Source organism: Ixodes scapularis, unplaced genomic scaffold (genome assembly GCF_016920785.2).
Source record: "Ixodes scapularis isolate PalLabHiFi unplaced genomic scaffold, ASM1692078v2 PGA_scaffold2__306_contigs__length_199485367, whole genome shotgun sequence".
NCBI classification, from domain to species: domain Eukaryota; kingdom Metazoa; phylum Arthropoda; class Arachnida; order Ixodida; family Ixodidae; genus Ixodes; species Ixodes scapularis.
This window is the reverse complement of record NW_024609857.1, coordinates 34,455,725-34,474,839: the sequence shown is the minus strand read 5'-3', so window position 1 is coordinate 34,474,839 and position 19,115 is coordinate 34,455,725. Positions and strand designations below refer to the sequence as shown.

The 19,115-nt window shown below is 43.8% G+C and overlaps 1 protein-coding gene across 1 annotated transcript in view; it reads right to left on the bottom strand.

Moving 5' to 3' along the window:
• The window catches only part of LOC8031004 (sarcolemmal membrane-associated protein), a 42,045-nt gene that overhangs the window by 14,710 nt on the left and 8,220 nt on the right, over positions 1-19,115 (bottom strand). The window contains exons 3-19 of the mRNA XM_029989978.4: positions 18,147-18,294; positions 16,491-16,557; positions 16,313-16,394; positions 15,518-15,613; positions 11,562-11,633; positions 9,976-10,053; positions 9,803-9,865; positions 9,144-9,281; positions 8,866-8,964; positions 8,518-8,575; positions 8,369-8,455; positions 6,921-6,980; positions 6,747-6,821; positions 5,868-5,930; positions 4,834-4,938; positions 740-802; positions 254-421 (exon numbers count right to left, since the gene is read on the bottom strand). Of these exons, the coding sequence (XP_029845838.1) occupies positions 254-421; positions 740-802; positions 4,834-4,938; positions 5,868-5,930; positions 6,747-6,821; positions 6,921-6,980; positions 8,369-8,455; positions 8,518-8,575; positions 8,866-8,964; positions 9,144-9,281; positions 9,803-9,865; positions 9,976-10,053; positions 11,562-11,633; positions 15,518-15,613; positions 16,313-16,394; positions 16,491-16,557; positions 18,147-18,294 (1,522 nt within the window). The remainder of the gene's footprint in view (positions 1-253; positions 422-739; positions 803-4,833; positions 4,939-5,867; positions 5,931-6,746; positions 6,822-6,920; positions 6,981-8,368; positions 8,456-8,517; positions 8,576-8,865; positions 8,965-9,143; positions 9,282-9,802; positions 9,866-9,975; positions 10,054-11,561; positions 11,634-15,517; positions 15,614-16,312; positions 16,395-16,490; positions 16,558-18,146; positions 18,295-19,115) is intronic.

Genomic DNA, 19,115 nt, shown 5'->3' with positions numbered 1-19,115 from the left:
TTTCTGGCATGTGCATTATCGTCTGTAATCTTCTGCACAGCTTTATTACATCAATGCCATGTCGATCAGAACAAAGTACATTCCTCGAGATAGTATGTCACAGAATGCACATTCCCTTACATTACAGTGTGCATATTTCCTTTCTTTATTCCTGCTGTGGCGTCCTCACAGAGCAAAGACACAGACTTGGTCTCTTCATATTGGGCGCATGAAGACTAGCCGTACTGAGGAATTTGCTGCCGAGTCTGCTCACCCTGCAGTCTCAGGATCTGCTCTGCCTGGTCTTGGGCATGCTTGCGTGCTGCAGCCAGCTGGGCAGACAGGGTGGCCTCTCCCTCCACCTCGCACGAGTCCAACACCAATTTCTCGGCCAGGCGCTCAGTCGTAATTTTACGAGTCTCCTCCATTTGCTCGAGTTGCTCTGCACAAGCGGCACAAGACGAGAGAACTTACTGACAAACTCCTTCGGCCAAGGTTAAGCCTCTGTTGCTTTTAAACTTGGGCACTTTACCAGAACTCAAGCGATGGAAGAACGATGGAAGTATAACAGATTTCGTGTTTCGTGAAGTAATTTAACTCTCTTGAGGAAGCGGAGCCTCTTTCTTGATTGTTGCATTATATATATTAATCTCCTCCCACGTTTTTTCTTCCTCCACTATTATTTTATAGACAAAGAGTAAGTGAATTCTCACAATTCGTAACACTCACAAAAAATGGCTCTCCTGGTTTTTTTTCTTACCTTTCATCTTGGACATCTCCAGCAATGCGACATTCTTCTTTTCTCGAGACTCGAACAAAAGTTCTATACGAGTAGTAAAAAAGATATTGTGTCAGAGACAATAAAATTGATGACCGGCATCATGGTTTTATGAGCAGAAGCGAAGCATATAAATCCTACTTCTCCATGCAAAGCTGATTCCTAGGGGGGATCCAGAGTATAATTAGGTTATTTGTAGCAAACGGGCTTTGAAAGTGGTAGCATAGAAAGAAAGAAATCACATAGTGATCAATGACAAAAGCCTAGTATGACAAAGCTCAAATGAGAAGGAGCAACAGAAGATTACTCGAAAATAAAACTTCCGGGACATGTCCCCAGTTTCTTCTCAGTCATGAACACCAAATTTCTGCATCAACGAAATTGACTCTGAAGAACAGTTTTATGAGCACTAAGCATTCATTGATATTGCCAAACCAAACTTTAGGATGTGAGAAAAGAGGTAACACAGCCCCGTACAAGTCTTCAACCTTTTAGTACAGAAAGGGATGCATCCAGTATCTACTGGAAAAATGCTGCACTCAGTGAAGTTAATAAAACCAACCTGTCATATTAAATATTTTTATCTTTTAAACACTAGGTAAAAGGCAGACGTAAAGCTCTATAAAATTATGCACCTGTTTGAAGCTCGAGCAAGCATGGCCAAGTATAGTGTGTTAACAAATATGCACCTTAAATTCCCACAGAAAAAGCTCCACATAGATGCAATATCTAAATTTACCAGCTAAACATGAAGTAAATTAGCAAGAACAGCAAGAAGCTACTCTAGACGACATCATATTTGTGGCTAAACATTTTTTCAATCTGCTCGAGTGCTGTATTTTGCGATACTTAACTATATAACGAGCACAAAGTCTGTATATAAATGCTACTGTTAAAGTCGATGTCAAGCTATCTACACTAGGGTGTCAATGTTAAAGCAAAGAAAGGCCAAACATAACTCATTTAGCGAGGACAGAGAGAAGTTATTGACTAAAATGATGTTAGTATAATGCTAGTGGGCTCAACATTTATCCAATCTGCTGAAATGCCATATTTTGCAATAGCTCGCCATAAAAAGAACACAAAGCTCATATAAATGGTGCCTAAGGGTTGCAGTTGCATCTGCCAACATTCAAGCCAATGCTTTGCGCACCTGGGCGTCAATGTTAAAGCAAGAAGAAAGGCCAAGCGTAGAAAGGTGCAAGGACGGCAGGAGCGTGCAAGCCAGCCGGGTGAGAGAGTCCCCACGGGCAGCCAGGGCCCGTGTGCCTCCGGGCTAACCTTGAACCAGAACCAACATGCAATCCTGCTGTCTCCTGTGCAGCCAGCTCAAGTCGCAAGTCTCTACGGGGCCGCCACGTGCAGGAGGGGAACGGGGAATCGTCAGTGGGGGCACATCTCCGGACACTCTCACTTGCGAGGGTTACACAGCACGGTGGGGGCCAGGGGCAGGGTTAGGAAAGCGGGGCCGAAAACACACCAACACGCACAGGGAAGACAAAGACATCACCTACGAGCCGGAGAAAGACAACCGACAAACAACTCGGCTTGAACGGTGCAGCCCATGCCAAGTGAGTCAAGGAGATGGAGTTAATTAGAGAACTTGATTAGAGTACGCTTGAGTTATAATTATTTGTACACTGCAATAATTCCTTTGTATTCCAAGGGATGCTGTATTTAGAAAGAAAGATGCTCTTAAAAGTTCCAGGTGCTATCCAATACCGACATAAACATCATGCTTGACAAGAAGCAACACGACATATAAAGTTAGTGCACGCTAAATAGCGAACAACAAAACTTCTGGTTCAACAAAATAAAACAAAAAATAAAAATTGCAGTCCAGAAAGGCTTTGAAAGGATAGGACAAGAATGGGGTGTTTCCGGGAACGCGGGCAAAATGGCTCCGGGGAAAACTACGCTTCGCACTGAAAAAAGTTTGAGGCCGTAGCGGTCTGTGTCAAAGAGCCAATTAAAGAAAATGGTTAGCTTTCAATGTAATTAGGTAATTCATTAATCTTGACTAACTAAATTCTTAATTATTGATTTTAAAGGGATGGTTTCAATTAGAATCTTGCTGGACATCATAGAAAACTACTAAACACACCCACCCACATTACAATGAGCATTTTACAGCAATCCTAAAAATTTCTTAATTTGGATCCGTTTCTGGGTTTCGGATTTTTATCAGAGCTCATCTTTGCACAGGCAATCCCCCCCCCTGTGTCTAAAGTCACAATGTGCGTGCACCAACACGCATCGCACGTAAAGGTTCGTCTTCACACTGGCACAGACATCAGAAAGGCAAATCTCTTGTGACAGTCTGGAGGCTCTCTTATCTAGCCTCTTCTACGTGCGATGCGTGGTGGCACACGCACATTGCATGTTTTAGACACGGGGCCAGGCTGCCCGTGCGGAGATGCGCTCCGATAAGAAACGAAACCAAGAAACACGTTTAAATTAAGTATTTTTCGGAACGCCGTAAAATGCTGCGTGTGCCTCATATCATTGTAACGTGGATGTATTTAGTAGTTTTTGATGATGCCCAGCAATATTCTAATTGAAACCATGCCTTTAAAATCAATAATTAACAATTTATTTACTAAAAATAATTAATTGCCCAATTATATATTGAATGCTAATAATTTTCCTTAATGGGCCCTTTGACACAGACCACTACGACATCAACCCTTTTTCTATACGATGCATAGTTTTCGCAGGAGCAATTTTGCCCGCACTTCCGAAAACACCCTGTATAAGGTATGGTAATAACTTCGCAATGTAAAAAACCGAGCTCAAATGGTACGTGGCATCCTGAGACATCTGCCATGGTCTCAATATTTCATATACAACATCACATTGACAAAACTTAACTTTCTCTAAGTTTCAAGGGCAGCTTGGTCTGCCCCTTCCCAATCCTCGGTCAAATAAACAAATAAATCCAACAGCCCATCCAGGAAACACTCATCTTAAACAGATTTTTTTTTTTTTTAAATAAATATTCTCCATACTACATGTTTCAAATTTGACAAACTAGTTATGCGTGTGATCTGTTTTCTGCTTAAACATACCACTTCTTAGGCAAAAATTTTTGTGGGACTAACTTTTCACTCGTGGCTCCAATGAGAAATAATATTTGAAAAGAACCCAATAAAAAAATATCCGTTTATAAAGATCCACACGTCTACTTTTCCGAGGCTCTGCAAGAATAAAAAGATGCAAGTCCTGACCCTAAAGAGTAGGTAGATGTACACCAGGAACTACAATAAGGTCGTAAGCCAGGAAAGTTGCCGATTGCTAAATGTCATGAAAAACGGCGCACAAAAGGACTGAGCCCTTCATCCCGTGTTCCTTCTTTTTGCCCGGTCCTTTTGTACGCCGTTTCTCGCTGCGTTTACGAGGGAATGCGATATCTATAGGAACTCGAAGCTCCACAGAGTGCAAACAAACCGACAAACGATGCTCAGCATTACCACGATGCCTGGAATGCATGTACCTGCCAAGTTCGAAGAAACCAAATCCGGGAGAATAGGGAGGGAGGGGGGGAGCAATTTTTCAAAAAGTATTAACAAACTTACATAAAAATACCTTCATTACATTTATATTGCACTCCTCATGCTAGCAAAATACAGCAGGGCCTCGCTATCAATGCAGCTGAATGTTGCGATGGCAAAAACTCCTTGTTTAAGTGTGGGGAAGGGAGGGTAGTAATTTGCATTTTAAGACTTTCCCGTCAATCATACAGCCGTACAAATTGGTCAAAGTTCAGGAGTCTCCCAGGTAATACGGGAGACTTGGCAGGTATGAATGCGTCTCCAACTGACGCGTTTACCGCGTCCTGGACACTCTCCACAGTGGCAGCCAGGAGTTGGGACTCTGCGATGACGGTGGCACTCGCGTTCGCTCATACTTTTTTGTCGGGACTTCCAGCACTTTTGCGACGTCGTTTGTTGCCACTACGGGACCACTTTCGATACACAAAGAGAATAGGCCGGTAAACGTGCCAGTCAAAGACGCATTGCAGGCACCGCGGCACTACTGAAACAGAAAGAATCCACCGGGAAGACGGCGGCAGTCACCTTGGAGACGCTTGATCTCGGCCTGCAGGTATTCCGCGGGCTTGGACTCCTCCCTGTCGTCCATGTGCAACTGCTCCAGCTGCTCTTCCAGCTCGCACACCTTGGCTGCGCAACACGGGGCACAGCACAAGCCAGTAAGGGCCGCGGATGAACGCAAGGGGCATGTGCGTGATCCGTGGAAAATACTGAACTGTCCACTACAGTTGCATTTACTTGCAACTACCTTAGCCCTAAAAACTGAGTCCACTTGGCTTGTATGCGGAGCGCAAGTTTGTCTGCTTCTTCTTGGGCAGGGGTTGCGGTGACGTGAGAACACCTAGCTCCGATTGGAAGGATGGTGCGTAGACCTCAAGGTAGCTAGTATTGACGTCTAGCCACTATCCCCCCACCAGAGCCAATCAGAGCTCGGCATTCTGACATCAGTGCAACTCCTGCGCAAGGAGCAGACGAACTTGCGCTCCACGTAGTTCAGTGTTGGCAGTAACATGTTACAAATGAGCACATTATTACCAGTAATGCAGTAGTACTTTTATCGGTAACATGCTCGTTACATTTTCGAGGCAGTGATAGATAACATAGATCACTATTTTGTGCGATAGGTATAACATGCGTATGGTTACTTGCTACAAGGTGGGACATTCATTTAAAAAATAATTCAGATTACTGCGAACAACTTCTTTGTTGCAAGCTTAAAATTTCTCAAATTTTATGGGAGATTAAATATTTGGGGAAAATTTTTACAACATTTCGCACTATACACATATCGCACGGCCATGAGTGAACCAACATAAAATTTTATTTGAGCAATTAGTTTTTCTTAAATTTGGCATACATTGCAAACAAAAAGGTTGTTTACGGTATGAATGCCTCGCCGACACATATAATTGCAAGTGTAGATGTCCCTAATCAAGATCAATTACTACAAAAGAATGCCTTGAAAAACGTTGCCGAGCCATGCGATAAAGGTTGTGAGCAGCTCTTTTTCTCTATTCGAAGTTAGCTCCAGCTTCTCCCTCCTGGAAGACATTCCTTACCCTGAAGCTGATTGGAGAGGACGCTCTGTTTGTTCTCTTCTTCTTTCAAGCCATCCAGATGTGCTACAAGGAAGAGGAGACACACGAGATGCTAGTAAATCTCCCTCTAAGCGGCTCTAAAGAAGAGAAAATGGCTGCCTCACTCGCAACTCCAGCCAATCTCACAGCAACACTGAGCACGTCACTAGGGTCACTAAGCTAAACATATGTGCATTGGCGCTCTTTTCCTCCACAGTCGGACACTGCCACAGCAACCACTTGGCCGCTTACGTCGTACAGCAGTTGTTTATGTGCCAGCAGCTTGCGAGCACCACCATTTCGTCACCATGGTTTACACGGGCAATGGTGGCAACAGTTGCGGTTCTGAGATGCTAAGCTAGGTGGCGCAAGCTACCACCCGATACAAAAGGTACAGCCAATACCATCTATTCATGACTTTACGAGTTTCAAATATAGCCATGATGGTAGAAAGCTTTTAGAGGTGACATGATGCCAGCAGAAGTGAGGCCAGATATGTGGAGTTACAATGACCGAAACCACAGCTGTTTTGGTCATCGTTGGGGGCATGTCCCTCCACACTTCTGGCTTCCCCTAAGGTAATATCATGTAACCTCTAGAAGCTTCCTACCTCCATAGATATAGCAATAGAGACCCAAGCGAAACTGCGTTGCTCTGTCGCAGACCAATTTAGCAGAAAGCGCGACGAAAAGCGCCTACCACATTTTCTGCTAGGCACCTCGGCGAAAGCCGGATATAGCTGCAGTAAGGTTAGTAATAGACGTAGCTTATTTTCTGGTTCTAACAACACCCAAGACAAAACATTGTGGAGAGAATGCCCACTGCAGCGTTAAAACAAGTGCTCCAGCCTTGCCCACTCACAGCTCAGGCTCATTCCCAGTTCCTTCTTGGGGCTCTCCCCTAGTTCGGACTCCTTCTCCAACAGCGACGCAGAGTCTGCAAACAAGATGAGAAGTTCGGTCAGGACGACCGCATGGCTCAAACTTGCTTGAGAAAGAGACAGAAAGAGAGAGAGAGCAGAAAAAAATGGTCCACCTTTCGACTCGTCCAACTCCTTCTTGTCGGAAAACTCCCTCTCGTCCGAATCGTCAGAGTCTGCAAACGAGTGTATGAGAGTATAAATACTTTGTTGTCTGGAACAATTTTTAAGGTAAGGGACCAAAAATTTAAGAAGCCCTAGAACCTGGAATCCCTATTAATAGCATAAAAGAAACAAACTGAAAACTCAATATGCGTAGTGAAGAAATCTAACAGTGCTGAAACAAACCTATTATCAAATAGAGATACACAAAACCCAACATTTTTTTATTATTAAACTTTGTATGCATTAAATAACTGGACATTTATATATTTTAATGAGAAAGCAAAATGAAGGTGAGAGCAATTTGTTAAATAAACAAAAAAAGCATATGCTTGAGAGCATTTCAGGCTAGGCATAGGTGTAAGCCTCCCTCAGATACAACTGCTCATAGAAAAATTCCCGCAATGCCATGCCCCATTTCAGTTTTTTGAGCCAATGTTTACTACAGCTGTTTTTACTTTTCACTGAAGAACTTTCTACAGTGAAACCCATTTAGAACAAACCCAGGTACAGCGAATTATTGTCGATATCGAACTCACAAAAAATTTAAATAAAAAGTACTTCTCATAACGAACAACACATTGGCTATATCGAACTTTTCCCTTGGGAAGGCTTCCGAAATTGCGCAAACAATCGTCTTCTAACCTGTCCCTCCCTCCCTCCCCTCCCTCCCCTCCCCTCCCCAAAAAAAAAATGTAGGAAAGAAGATTTTAAAAGCTCAAGCCGCAAAACAAAATTGAGCGAAGAGAAGCGATTCAGAAGGGGAGAAAGCTAAAAAAAAACACTGCACGCACGCACAGAAAAAAAAAATATTTTCATCCCAAAGCGGTTTTCCACAAGAGAAGCAATTCAAAAGGGAAGATAAGCTAAACAAAAAAAGCCTGCACACATGCAAAAAAAAAAAAAAAAAAAAAAAATCCAGCGCTGTGTTACAAGGCGGAAGTGAAGAGATGAGAAAGAAAGAGAAGCTCTCCCCTTACAACGAACGCATCGTGGAAGTTCGTTGTAAATGGTTTTTGCTCTATCGAACTACTTGCTATATCGAACTGATCATACCATTTTCTGCTGTTCGTTATAAACAGGTTTGACTGTATACCACACATTCCACAGAACTAGGCTGCCTCATCACTGTGTCAGCCTTACTGATCTGAATACACTCTTCTCTTTACTAACAATGTTGCTCTCCCGTGGAGCACAGAAAGCCAATTGCTGCAACTTTTTGTATCAAACATTATTTGTGTAAGGTAGATCAGTTATTGGCACACACTCGAGTCTTGTTCTAAAAATAATACACTAATATTCAGATAAACCTGACATGTATCTGGCAAAACTTGACTCAGTGCAAGCTAGGTATATATGTTTTCCCCAGCAATCAACTTCCGTTAGAGTGACAACTAATTACCCTGGTGATTGGGCATGTTGTCCTTGGTGTCCAGCGAGCCTAGGCTGTCTTCAATGTACTCAGCCTTCTTGACTTGCTCAAAGCGTGCTGCAGGACAAACAGACGAATACAAACTCTCCCGACGCACGGGGACGGGACGCCCGACGCACCTTTGACAGCAGCTAGTTGCTCTTTGGAAAAGTCATTGTCGGCTCGTAGGGATTCGATCTGCAAAAGAAAAGAGAGCACGAGAGCTGAGGAGAGGCGTGGCAATGTATGGGCCCGAAAAACAAAAGAAATAGCACCCTATTGACCATGCATAAACTCACCTAAAACTTTAAAGTGACAATCGATTCCACTTACAATACATTTAGAATATGGTAATTTCTCACTCGTCCACGTCGAAGACTGTCAACTGACACACGACCACCGACCCCGCTGCCTCGGGGCTCCTGGCGACACCCGGCATTTCTTCTCAAAGGAAGGTGGCTGAGACTCCGCCTCAACCCGAGACTGACCTTGGCTGCCAGAGCTTGCTCGTTGCGCTGCAAGTCCTCGATCTGACTCTCCAATGCCGCCTTGTCCTCGGCCATGGCCTGGCTCAATTCCTCAGCCTCCTAAAGAAAGAGAGAAAAAAACAAAAAAATTATATGCGCTTGATCACGCTAAGACTGGTAAGCACAGAATGTGTGATAGGCCTTCCAAGGAAGAAGAGGAAAATAGGTGAACAGCCTTTGATCAGCCCATGCGGCCAAAGTCCCGTAGACTTGGTCGACGGCAAAGGCAGTGTCCCCACCTTGAGCTGATCCTGGAGCTGGCCTATCTCCTTCTGGAGCTTGTCGCTGCGGTCGGCCAGCAGTCCGATCTCCTTCTGGGCAGACTCGTAGACCTCGCGCAGCCTGGAACACTCCTCCTCGTTGCTCACCACCGCATACTGCAAGATGCGTGTTGGAGACCGCCCGTTAAAACGCTCGCTCCATCTGGGCGGTTGTTAGAGGAAGAGATCTGACATTCTGAGCTAGACTGCTCAAGCAAAACCCGTGCAACGTGATCAAGCTTGAGCTACGATTTTTGTTCTTCCGACAGATAAGGATATGATATTCTCTCATTAGCAGGAGCCCAGTATCGAAAGCTGCGACTTGTGAAAAATAAACCGTGGTAAAGTTAAATCATGAACAACCACAGTACTGGCATGGCTTTATGAGATACACGCATGCCGGAAATACTAACCAAAATATTTTTCTGAACCAAAAAAAAAAAAAAAAAGCTTTATTTAAAGGAATTGAACACAGAGTAGAGGGATCACTTGCTAAAACTGGTAAATGAAACAGTGGCGACAGCGCCGTGTTCAGTCGCATAAATTTTAAGTAGCAAAATACTGCCCCTTCAAGATGCAATTTGTAGGTTCCTAGCAAAACAATGCACTTGCCGCCACCCAAAATTATACCAACTTGCCTCGAGGTCTTGCACCCTGCGCACAGCTTCCAACTTCTCTTGGAGGGCCTTGCGCAGAGACTCCTGAATGGGAGGGAGATGCCAGTTGCATTAAGTCTGTGCCTCATAATGCAAAAGGGCACCAAGAGCATGCACGTGCTACACATGCGCACACTAGCCAGCGTGCGTCTCACCTTAGCAGAGTTCTGGTAGCGGTCCCTTTCTTCCTGTAGCCGAGCGATCTCTTCCCTCAGTTTGTCGTCTGTTGTGGACTGCAATGCACGAGACAGATGTAAACAGGTGGGGAGAAAAAGTAAAACCAAACATCAAAGACAGTAGAAAATTATGAGCATATGCAATGTTTACACTTTTGATGTCAAACTACACGCCTCAAGAGAGTCTATGCCAGTGGTGGCCAGGCTAACCCGGCCTAAGAGCCGCAAACCAACCCACGAGACTTCCAAGAGCCACGGTTTGGAGCAGATTAGGAGCAGCTAGAAAATGTTAGAGCAGCTTATTAGCAATTTAAATCATAAAAAAACTGATATAAATAACATAAATCAGATTGTTCTTTTTGAATCGTTATTTTTGTCCACCCTGGTTCCAATAAGTCATCAGCGCCGATACGCACCGAGATAAAATATAAAAGAAAAAAAACAACAAAAAAAAAACGGAGAAGGCAAACGCGAGTTTCATGCGCATAGATGAGGACAGGAAACACAGGCTTGCTACAAAGTTAGGTGGGCACCAGATACCTCAAGCTTATACCAACTGGTGTCAAAGCGCAATTGTAGTGAAAAACTTTTTAAAGCGGTGATTCGAGAGCATGAACAGGGGAGCATGGTTTACTACAACCAGACATCGATCGGACGCTCGTAGGAAGCATGTGCAGATAGAAAAGAAACTCCCCATAAAAGTGAGTCACAAGGTAAACAGCAAATTGGTAGAAAAACTATAAGCACCACATGCATGCTAAATACGGGTGTGTGACCAATTCACTCGATTGCTCACGCACTTGAAGCACGTGTGTGATAACCGAAAGTACTCACGGCGACGGCGGTGTCCATTTTGATGAGATTACGGACACGAATGAAAAATTACACAATGGAGGCGCTCAACAGCACTTTTAAAAAAAGGTGTACTCTCAAAACCAAAGAAATACTTAGGTTTGCTCATCTTGATAGCCTGTGCGTCGCACCTCCTGCAGTCAGACAGCGAGACCGCGTGACAGCGCGCCGTTAGCATGCAGTCCCAAATGACAGCGGAAAGTAGTATGAAAATCGGGAAAAGACCACGTATCATAGGTATAGAACGGTACACTACTGCTGAAATCTTTGAATCCGGCGGTTGTTTGCGCCACCCTGTATTCGTGCAGTGTACTTTACTACGACGAGATTGAATGTTGCCAACCAAGCTCTCGTTTCCCGCTAAATCTAGCGTCGCCGCAAAGTATTTTTTCGTTTTTGAGTTACCTTGGCGCAGTGTGGCGCTATTTCGACCGATTTCGCGTTTTTGGCGCAACTAGGCACAGAAAACTGGGTTTGTATCAAAATGGCACAATTGGAGCAGATGTCACACCCCTGTCTAAGAAAACTGTTCTTAGCTCGAGCGATGTCTCATATTCAGTTTCTGGTTGACAAGCCACCACGAGCGCAAATAATGCCCGTTATATTAATCACCCAAGCCAGCAGCAAGTGATGAATAATCTAAAAAAATGAGCACGAAGGAGATTTGCAAACCAACCTATAGGGCAAAAACCCGACAAACATTAGCAACTCACTTTGGCGCAGACAACCAGCTGAGCTTCCAGTGTCTCAATCCGATTCAACAGACGGTCTTCTTCTATCATGGCCTGAAAAGAGCAGATGCTTCAGCACACGAGATGAATGGGTTCACACGGTACCAACAACAAACTACATGAAGCGTGCGTGAATGTAAATCACGAAGAGTGAAGAGAAACAGACCTTTCCAAAATTCAGTGGTACTGTTGCCAAACCAATAGGAGTAATAAAAATATAGCAGTACTACGCAGAATTAGGTATAGTCAACAAAGTGAGTCGACTGCAAGCAGGAAACCTTTCTTCCCTGGCTGAATATGCTCTTGCTTCGTTTCATTTTCAAAGCTGCAAATTAGCCCTGGTATAGGCAGCAAGCCAGTCTGTCTGAAGCGCTCCCATCCCAGTGTTTGTCACATGTAGTGACTGGACCAAGATGCGTGCCGACTGTGCCTAATCTGTAGGTCATGTTGAATCAATGCAAGGCAAACAACTCGTGCCACCTCTTTAGGTGCACACTCCAATGTAAGGCTTCATTACAGCACCACTGGAATGGCACAGACACCATGAGCAGAGATCACGATGGTGATCAGTAGGGATGTGCGAATACCGAATAGTAGTTTTCGAATGGAATACCGAATCGAATCAAGACAAAGAAGCCAAATATCAAATCGAATATCGAATAGTGATTTTATTTGTAGAAATTTTTCAGAGTGTGCTGCAAATGAGATTATTATATGTGCAGAGTATGCATCTTGTACGGAACAAAAGCTAAAATGTAAAAAAAAAATAATAAAAGCAGTTGCTGTTGGATGGTGGGCACTAAAGATCCAATTTTATGGCACAAATATAATCTATCTACCCTAAACGTCACAAAAAAACAAACAAAGTTACAGCCAGGCATGCCTTTTTTTTTTCTTGTTAAAAGCACAACATAACACCGCGAATTTTTTTATAAATATTTGTATATCTCAGAAAAGGGGCACTTGCGATATTTGGTTTCCATTTTAAGGAAGAAAAAGGGTACCCGGGATTTTATTTCACATAAATAAACAGATAGGTGTTAAATCTGAGTAAACAGGCTTAAACAATATAATCTGAAGTAAGAAAGAAAAACGTGGTTAGGTGGCGCAAGACGCCATCCAACTGCAGCTATGCATCCATTTTTCCGTCTATCTATCCTGTTTTAGAGAGCCTTGATTTAAAAGAGGGAGCAAGCGAAACTGAAACCACGGAGACGGCTCCAGCTCAGATTGGTCGTAAGTGTGCATGTGTTGTGTTGTCACGTGGAAAAAGGCAAGAAAACAGAAGGGCAACGACGCCTGTCCTCCCTGCCCGATCCCGATCGACGCTTTCATCTTTTGTCACCTTCTCGCAGTTCGTAATTCAAACGCGGCTATCGAACGGTTGGAAACCCTCTCAAATCTAGGCACGCTATTTTTCCGTTCCGTTTCGTTCCGAATCAGAATTTGCGGCTTGCGGTTCCAAAAGAACGACGACAATAACACGACTAGTTTCATTGGTGTGGTTATTGTGGGTTTTTTTCTGTGATCGTGCAGTCGCCGATTTCTGTGAGTGTGGCAAGTGTGTATTACATCGGTGCTTCAATTTGAAACAAGGGGCTTTACTCATGAAAAGAATTAGGAATGACACGAAATTCCGGCCTCCCAACAATTCCTCTCTGGAAGCGGCGCAAATGGGATGTTTCAGTTGTGATTAAAGGGACACTAACAGGGTATTTATGCTCGCCGAGGTTTTTAGTTGTACGTGACATATGAGAGCCCAACTACCCAGAACAGAATTTGCGGCTCGAAATTCGGTTTCTTTCTACCCGAAAACCGCCAATCAAGAACTGGCCGGTTCGAGTCTCGCTCACTCTCTTTTCCGCGGTCACGGGCCGTTTTCTAAGGTATCGATGCAACCACCAAATTTAATCAAAGTCGTGGGTCACTGAAGGCACACACTCAATATTAAAAATAGAAAAAAATATGAAACACATTTTTTGTGGCTTCTAAAAAGCTGCAAATACGTTGATTGAAAAAAAAAGTTCCACAGACAACCGGAAGCATTCTGTGCATTCGTCGTTTCGCGTATCGTGGGACTCGCGGGGACGGCGATGGCAGCGGACGACGGGCGTGGGACATTTCAGAACCCGTTCGCGGTACCGGCGAATTCTGTCTACCTTTAAAATAAAAATTTGGAACTGATCAAAAGAATTGGTATTCATCCCGCACGACACGCCCGACCACCAAGCCGATTTGCACAAAGACGTCGCCGAGCCGTCGCTCCCTTCTCGTGGCTGAAGACATCGCTCGCGCAAACGTCAAGCACGAGTGTCTACTTCGAGTTGAATATGCACGCGTATGACTCCTTTGCTAGATGCGAAAGTCGCCAATGCGTGGTGCTTCCCGATTTCGACCCGGGAGTGCTTTTCCTAGAAGAAAATCAGCAGCAAACTTTCAAATTTACAGTTTACCGGCTGAATTATTACTAAGGAAAGAGATCCACCATTAGAGAGACGCCCCAGTAGCTCAGTAGGAAAGACGTCCGCTTCACACGCAGTAGGACCGGGTTCGATCCCTCGTGAAAAATTTTTTTTTTTTTTTTTTTTCAGATATTTTTTGATGTTAAAATATCTTTTTTTTTACAATTATCACTGAAGAAACAAACAAAAGAAATAACAAACAAATGTTGAGGACGACACTTCGCTGAATTAAATTGTGTGGGATTTCTGCTAACTCAATGTAATCACTTTCCACAAAATGCAAGGAGCATATAAATCAGGCAGCGTCTGTTTTCCTAGGTGCCCGTATATGTTCTACAGGAATTGCAGCCAGCCGCTGGTCCCGATCCCGTAGATCTTTCGGAAACTCTGTCGCACAATGCCCCTTTTTTTTTTTTTGGACGCAGGATATGTGAGCCAGCTCTTCACGTAACATCTTGGGTGTATTCTTTTCGGAGCCGATCATGGAAATTCACCACGGGCACTCACTACTCATCTCCAACTCCTCAATGTACAAAACAACTCATCTTGGAGTACAGAACAACGAGCGCAACAAACATAACTGCAAAAGAATCGCACGGCGAACAGTTCCCGTACACCGCATGTTGTGTCGTCTGCTACAGAGAGAAGAAAAAAAAAAAAAAAAACGCACGGTTGGGTGTAGCCACGTGACTTCCGCCACTCACTCTCTTCTCTCCACTTCTCCGACCCCCGTCGGGTTTCGGTTTCGGTTTCGAGCAGTTGCGTCTTTTGGCTTTATTAAAAAAAATACGATACTCTGTTGCAAAATATTAATTGGGTAGTCCTCCGACACCATAATGAAGCGCCTGGCAAAAAATGGAGCGTGGCAACGTTGGTTTTCTTTCTGTGATCGTGCAGTGGTGCAGTCACCGATCTCTGCGAGTGCGGCAAGTGTGTTTTACATCGGCGCTTCAATTTGAAACGAGGGGCTTTGCTCGTGAAAAGAATTAGGCTTGGCGCGGAATTCCGGCTTCCCAACAATTCCTCTCTGGAAGCGGCGCAAGCGGGATTTTTCGGTTGCGATTCAAGGGTAGATTGTGTCACGATCGTGAGTAAATCTGTGTGCTATAAAGTTTGCGGCATTCGTTACTTTTCTTTTTTCTAACCTGTGCGTTAGCATTTTGTAGAATGGTAGGACCAAGAGCTGTTTTTCGCATGGTCTGTCTAACATCACGGCGCTTACATCGGGAGAAAAAGCGGCTCTTTTGTCAGCTCTGCGCCAACCTCACGTCTTTGGCCGAATATATTGAATATTCGAGTGACCGAATAGTACTAGGAATTTGATTCGCGAATCGAATTATTCGGGAACTTTCTATTCGATTCAAATTCATATATTCGAGTATTCGTGCACCCCTAGTGATCAGAGTGACCAAACTGAAATGTGATAGAGGGTCTAGACCAGAGCTGTAAGAAGAACAACCGAGGATGTGTGCCCACCTTCCAGTTGTTCTCGGTAGCTTCCTGGGTGCTGCTGACAACCCTGAGGAGTGTCGCCATCTTGTTCTGCAGAATCTGCTCTCGGTGGAGGGCCTCCTAAAAGGGGTGAAGTAGGCAGGGCATTGTCATAATACGACGTGACGAGCGAGCTTAATTCTGTTTCCAAGTGTTCTATTGCAGTAAAAATTACAATATGCAACCTTGGTGTGCCTGCATTACCTCATGCACTCTTTGATGTGCTAATAATTATTATATACAGTGCAATTAAACATTTTTCCTAACTGAATGTGAATCCCAGAGAGGTATGACTCATCACTAAGTGAGACTGACATTAAACTTTGAACTGTAAAACTTTTTGCAAGTGTTAGCAATGTTGCACTTCTAAGTACACCATTGTCAAAACCTAGAAAGAAGAGAAAAAAACAACACTACTGTAAATACTTGAAATGTGACATGTGGCATATAATTCTTATCATCTGAATTTAAAGTCAACTTTAACTTCGCAGCACTGAAAACAAAAATTACTGAACAAACAATTAAGGAGTACAAGCTTTTTTTTTTTTTTTTTTTACATTTTTTTCAGCTTTAGAAATTAAAATGTAACACGACCAATCACAGATTCCAGTTTCTGCAACAACATGTGTTTATCGAGACCAAATAAAACACAGAAATCCATAAACATCATCTAGAAACACGGGCTACTCCTATGAATTATTGTTATCTGCATTTGGTGAAAAAAAAGTACCAATTAAGATGTGCGCTCCTGCAACTGTCATCAAGCAAGTTGCATCCTACCTGGAGATACTGGGACAGCTGGTACAGCTCTTGTGTACTGATGGCCGAACCCCCTCCAGGGGCCACAACAGCCGTAGACGGACTGTGGTCATAGAGGCGGAGGACGTCGGATAGATTGTTAGAACGGCAGTTCACGCAACAAAAAGAAACTATGCAAGAACCGTAAGGGAAGTCCTACCTAGCTTTGGCCTCCTTGCCGTCCGGCAGAAAGAGTCGCAGTGTTGCGACGATGCACCCATGCGTCACTGGAAAGGCGCGAGTGGAAATGCATCAAATAACGGTCAAATTCTTTCGCAGCCGAGCTAGAGGAGATTCTGTTCGGCTATTTACGTGCAAGCGCTTGCGTATAAAATCTCTACGCACTGCGGCACCAGTGCTTTGCAGGCAGCACAGGTTGGACCTACGTTTTACCTTAATTGCATGTCTTGGAAAATCAAACCTACACCCATTAGACAAATGGTCCTCAGGAATAATGCATGACGATGATAATCTCTGGAGAAGGTGAACAAGGGGGACAAAGGACAAACACAAATCTTCGAACACAGCTAGGTGACTGGTGTGCGACCGAAAAAATCCGCCTGGTCCTGGTGTCGAACAAGGGACCTTTCCATTTCCAGTGGAGCTATCTACCAACTGAACTAGCCAGGATTTAGATGTCAGTAGGGCGAACGGGTTTTATCAGCTGCCACCAGTCTAACCCCAACAAAAGTGAACGGCCTGCATTTTAAGGTTATGATGATAACGCAAAGGTGCGAGCTGGACAAGAATGATGATAATAATCCCTGAAGAAGGAGAACGAGGAGGACAAAGGACAAACACAGCTAGGTGCATGTCAGTCTTTGTCCCCCTTGTTCCTCGTTATCGAGGGATTATTATTGTCATTCTTGTCGAGCTCTCTTGCACCTTTGCATTATTAGAATACTGTAAACGACTAAATTTTCGCGAATTTCGCGAATCACCTACAATTCGCGAAAAATATGTCCCGCAAACAATCCGGGCAATATGTGAACATTACGGAAGCTACACTCCATTCGCAAAAATCAGAACCCGCGAATAATTTCAAATTTTCAGCTTCGGCCCGATTCGCGAAAATTTGAGCCCGCAAAAATTAAGTCATTTACAGTAATGCATGTTTTCCCAAAACACGAAATAGTGCACCGTAAAAATTGTCTCCAAAAACTAGATGCCTTTGGTCATCCAATGAGATGTTATAGCAAGAACTACTTGAGAAAAGTACAAGAGCACGTAACATACAGCCTTAGGCAACAACAAAAATTTTACGATTGTAAACAGTCATCAAATTTTTTTTCAATTTGCGGCAGTATTTTGACCACACTATCTGTCAAAATTATATATAGCATTCGTTTCGGGTCAGTAAATCTCGGCATAATCGTTTATGTATCACAAACATATATTATGTGTGTATGTTCGTAATAATGTATTATTATACATTATTCTGTATCACCACAACTTCCGATGAGAGCACGATTGGTTGTCGCTACGGTCACATGATTGCCTATGCCAGCCAATGAGTAGGCACCATACACGAGGGAGCCCTGCTGTGGCATCGACACAGTATTTTGTTCGCTCGATCGTAATGGTTTGCACGTTATGTTTTCACCCAATTTCCCGCACCAAAAACATGTCCTACGTCAGAAAAGTTAAGAGCAAAGAAGTTGAAACATTGGCTAAGGCTACCATAAGGGAAATGAATATGGCACATAAATGTGCATTTAATTAATAACAAGGAGAAAAAAATGCTAAGTGCAACTCCAGAGCGCTGTTTAACGTTGCAGTCAGGCACGGTCAACAGAAATAATCGAGGGCGGCCGACCTTTTCTGGAGTTCTCGACCACGTCCACCCCGAACTGCACGATGTCACCCGAGCAGACTTCCTGAGCGGGAGACTCTTCGGAGCCCTTGCTCAGTCGCTGGTTGTTCACAAAGGTGCCGTTGCTGCTCTTGGTGTCCTGAAGGTAGAACTGCACCCCGAGACAAAAAGGAAACCACATCAGCAACAGATTTCTAACACTTAATTGGATGCTTTCCTTCGTTTGCACCAAACCACGTAAATGAGTAGCGAGGCGAGCGACAGAAAACTCTTCAAAGAAACTGTGAAAAACTTGACTTTGCAAATCATAGCGTTTAAAGGGACCATGAAACGATTTTGAAATCTAATTTCATCCACCAAGCATCGTAAAAGGCGTGAAAAGGAAACCAAAACATGAATGTAGAGAGCAAAAAAAATTTTTCCGCCATAGAACTTTTAAAAGAAAAATGGACTGTTTTATATTTTCTTTCCTCCGAAGCTTTTCACTGCGATGCATCCGCGGTGCCAAAGTATGTCAGCCAAATCCACGTTACCTATTGGATAAGAGCCTACCTCACCAGCACCGCAATCATAAACTATAAATAGCCAGGAAATGTTTCTTAAAATTTGTAGCATAACTAGCGATGAGACGCAAATTTTCAAACTTTATGATGCCCAGAGCCATGTGCCACCTATCGTGTGATAAACGAAGCAAGAGAAAGATCAGACTGTGCCTGCCCTCTCAACCCACGAGCGTCATCTGCTGAGAAGAGCTCGGCTGACCGCGTTGCGCGCCGGTCACGGTTCCTGCTCTCTGCCAAAAAAAACAAGGCATCGGTGGCGAAACGTAAAGGACCAGCTGCCCATTCTTGCTCATTGAAACATACAGAAGCTGGTCAACCGGAAGTTATCTCGGCCACAGGAAGTTCCGCCTTTACTTGTTTATGTTTACCTTGAAATAACATGTATTGAAATGCTAGACAGCCATTTTAT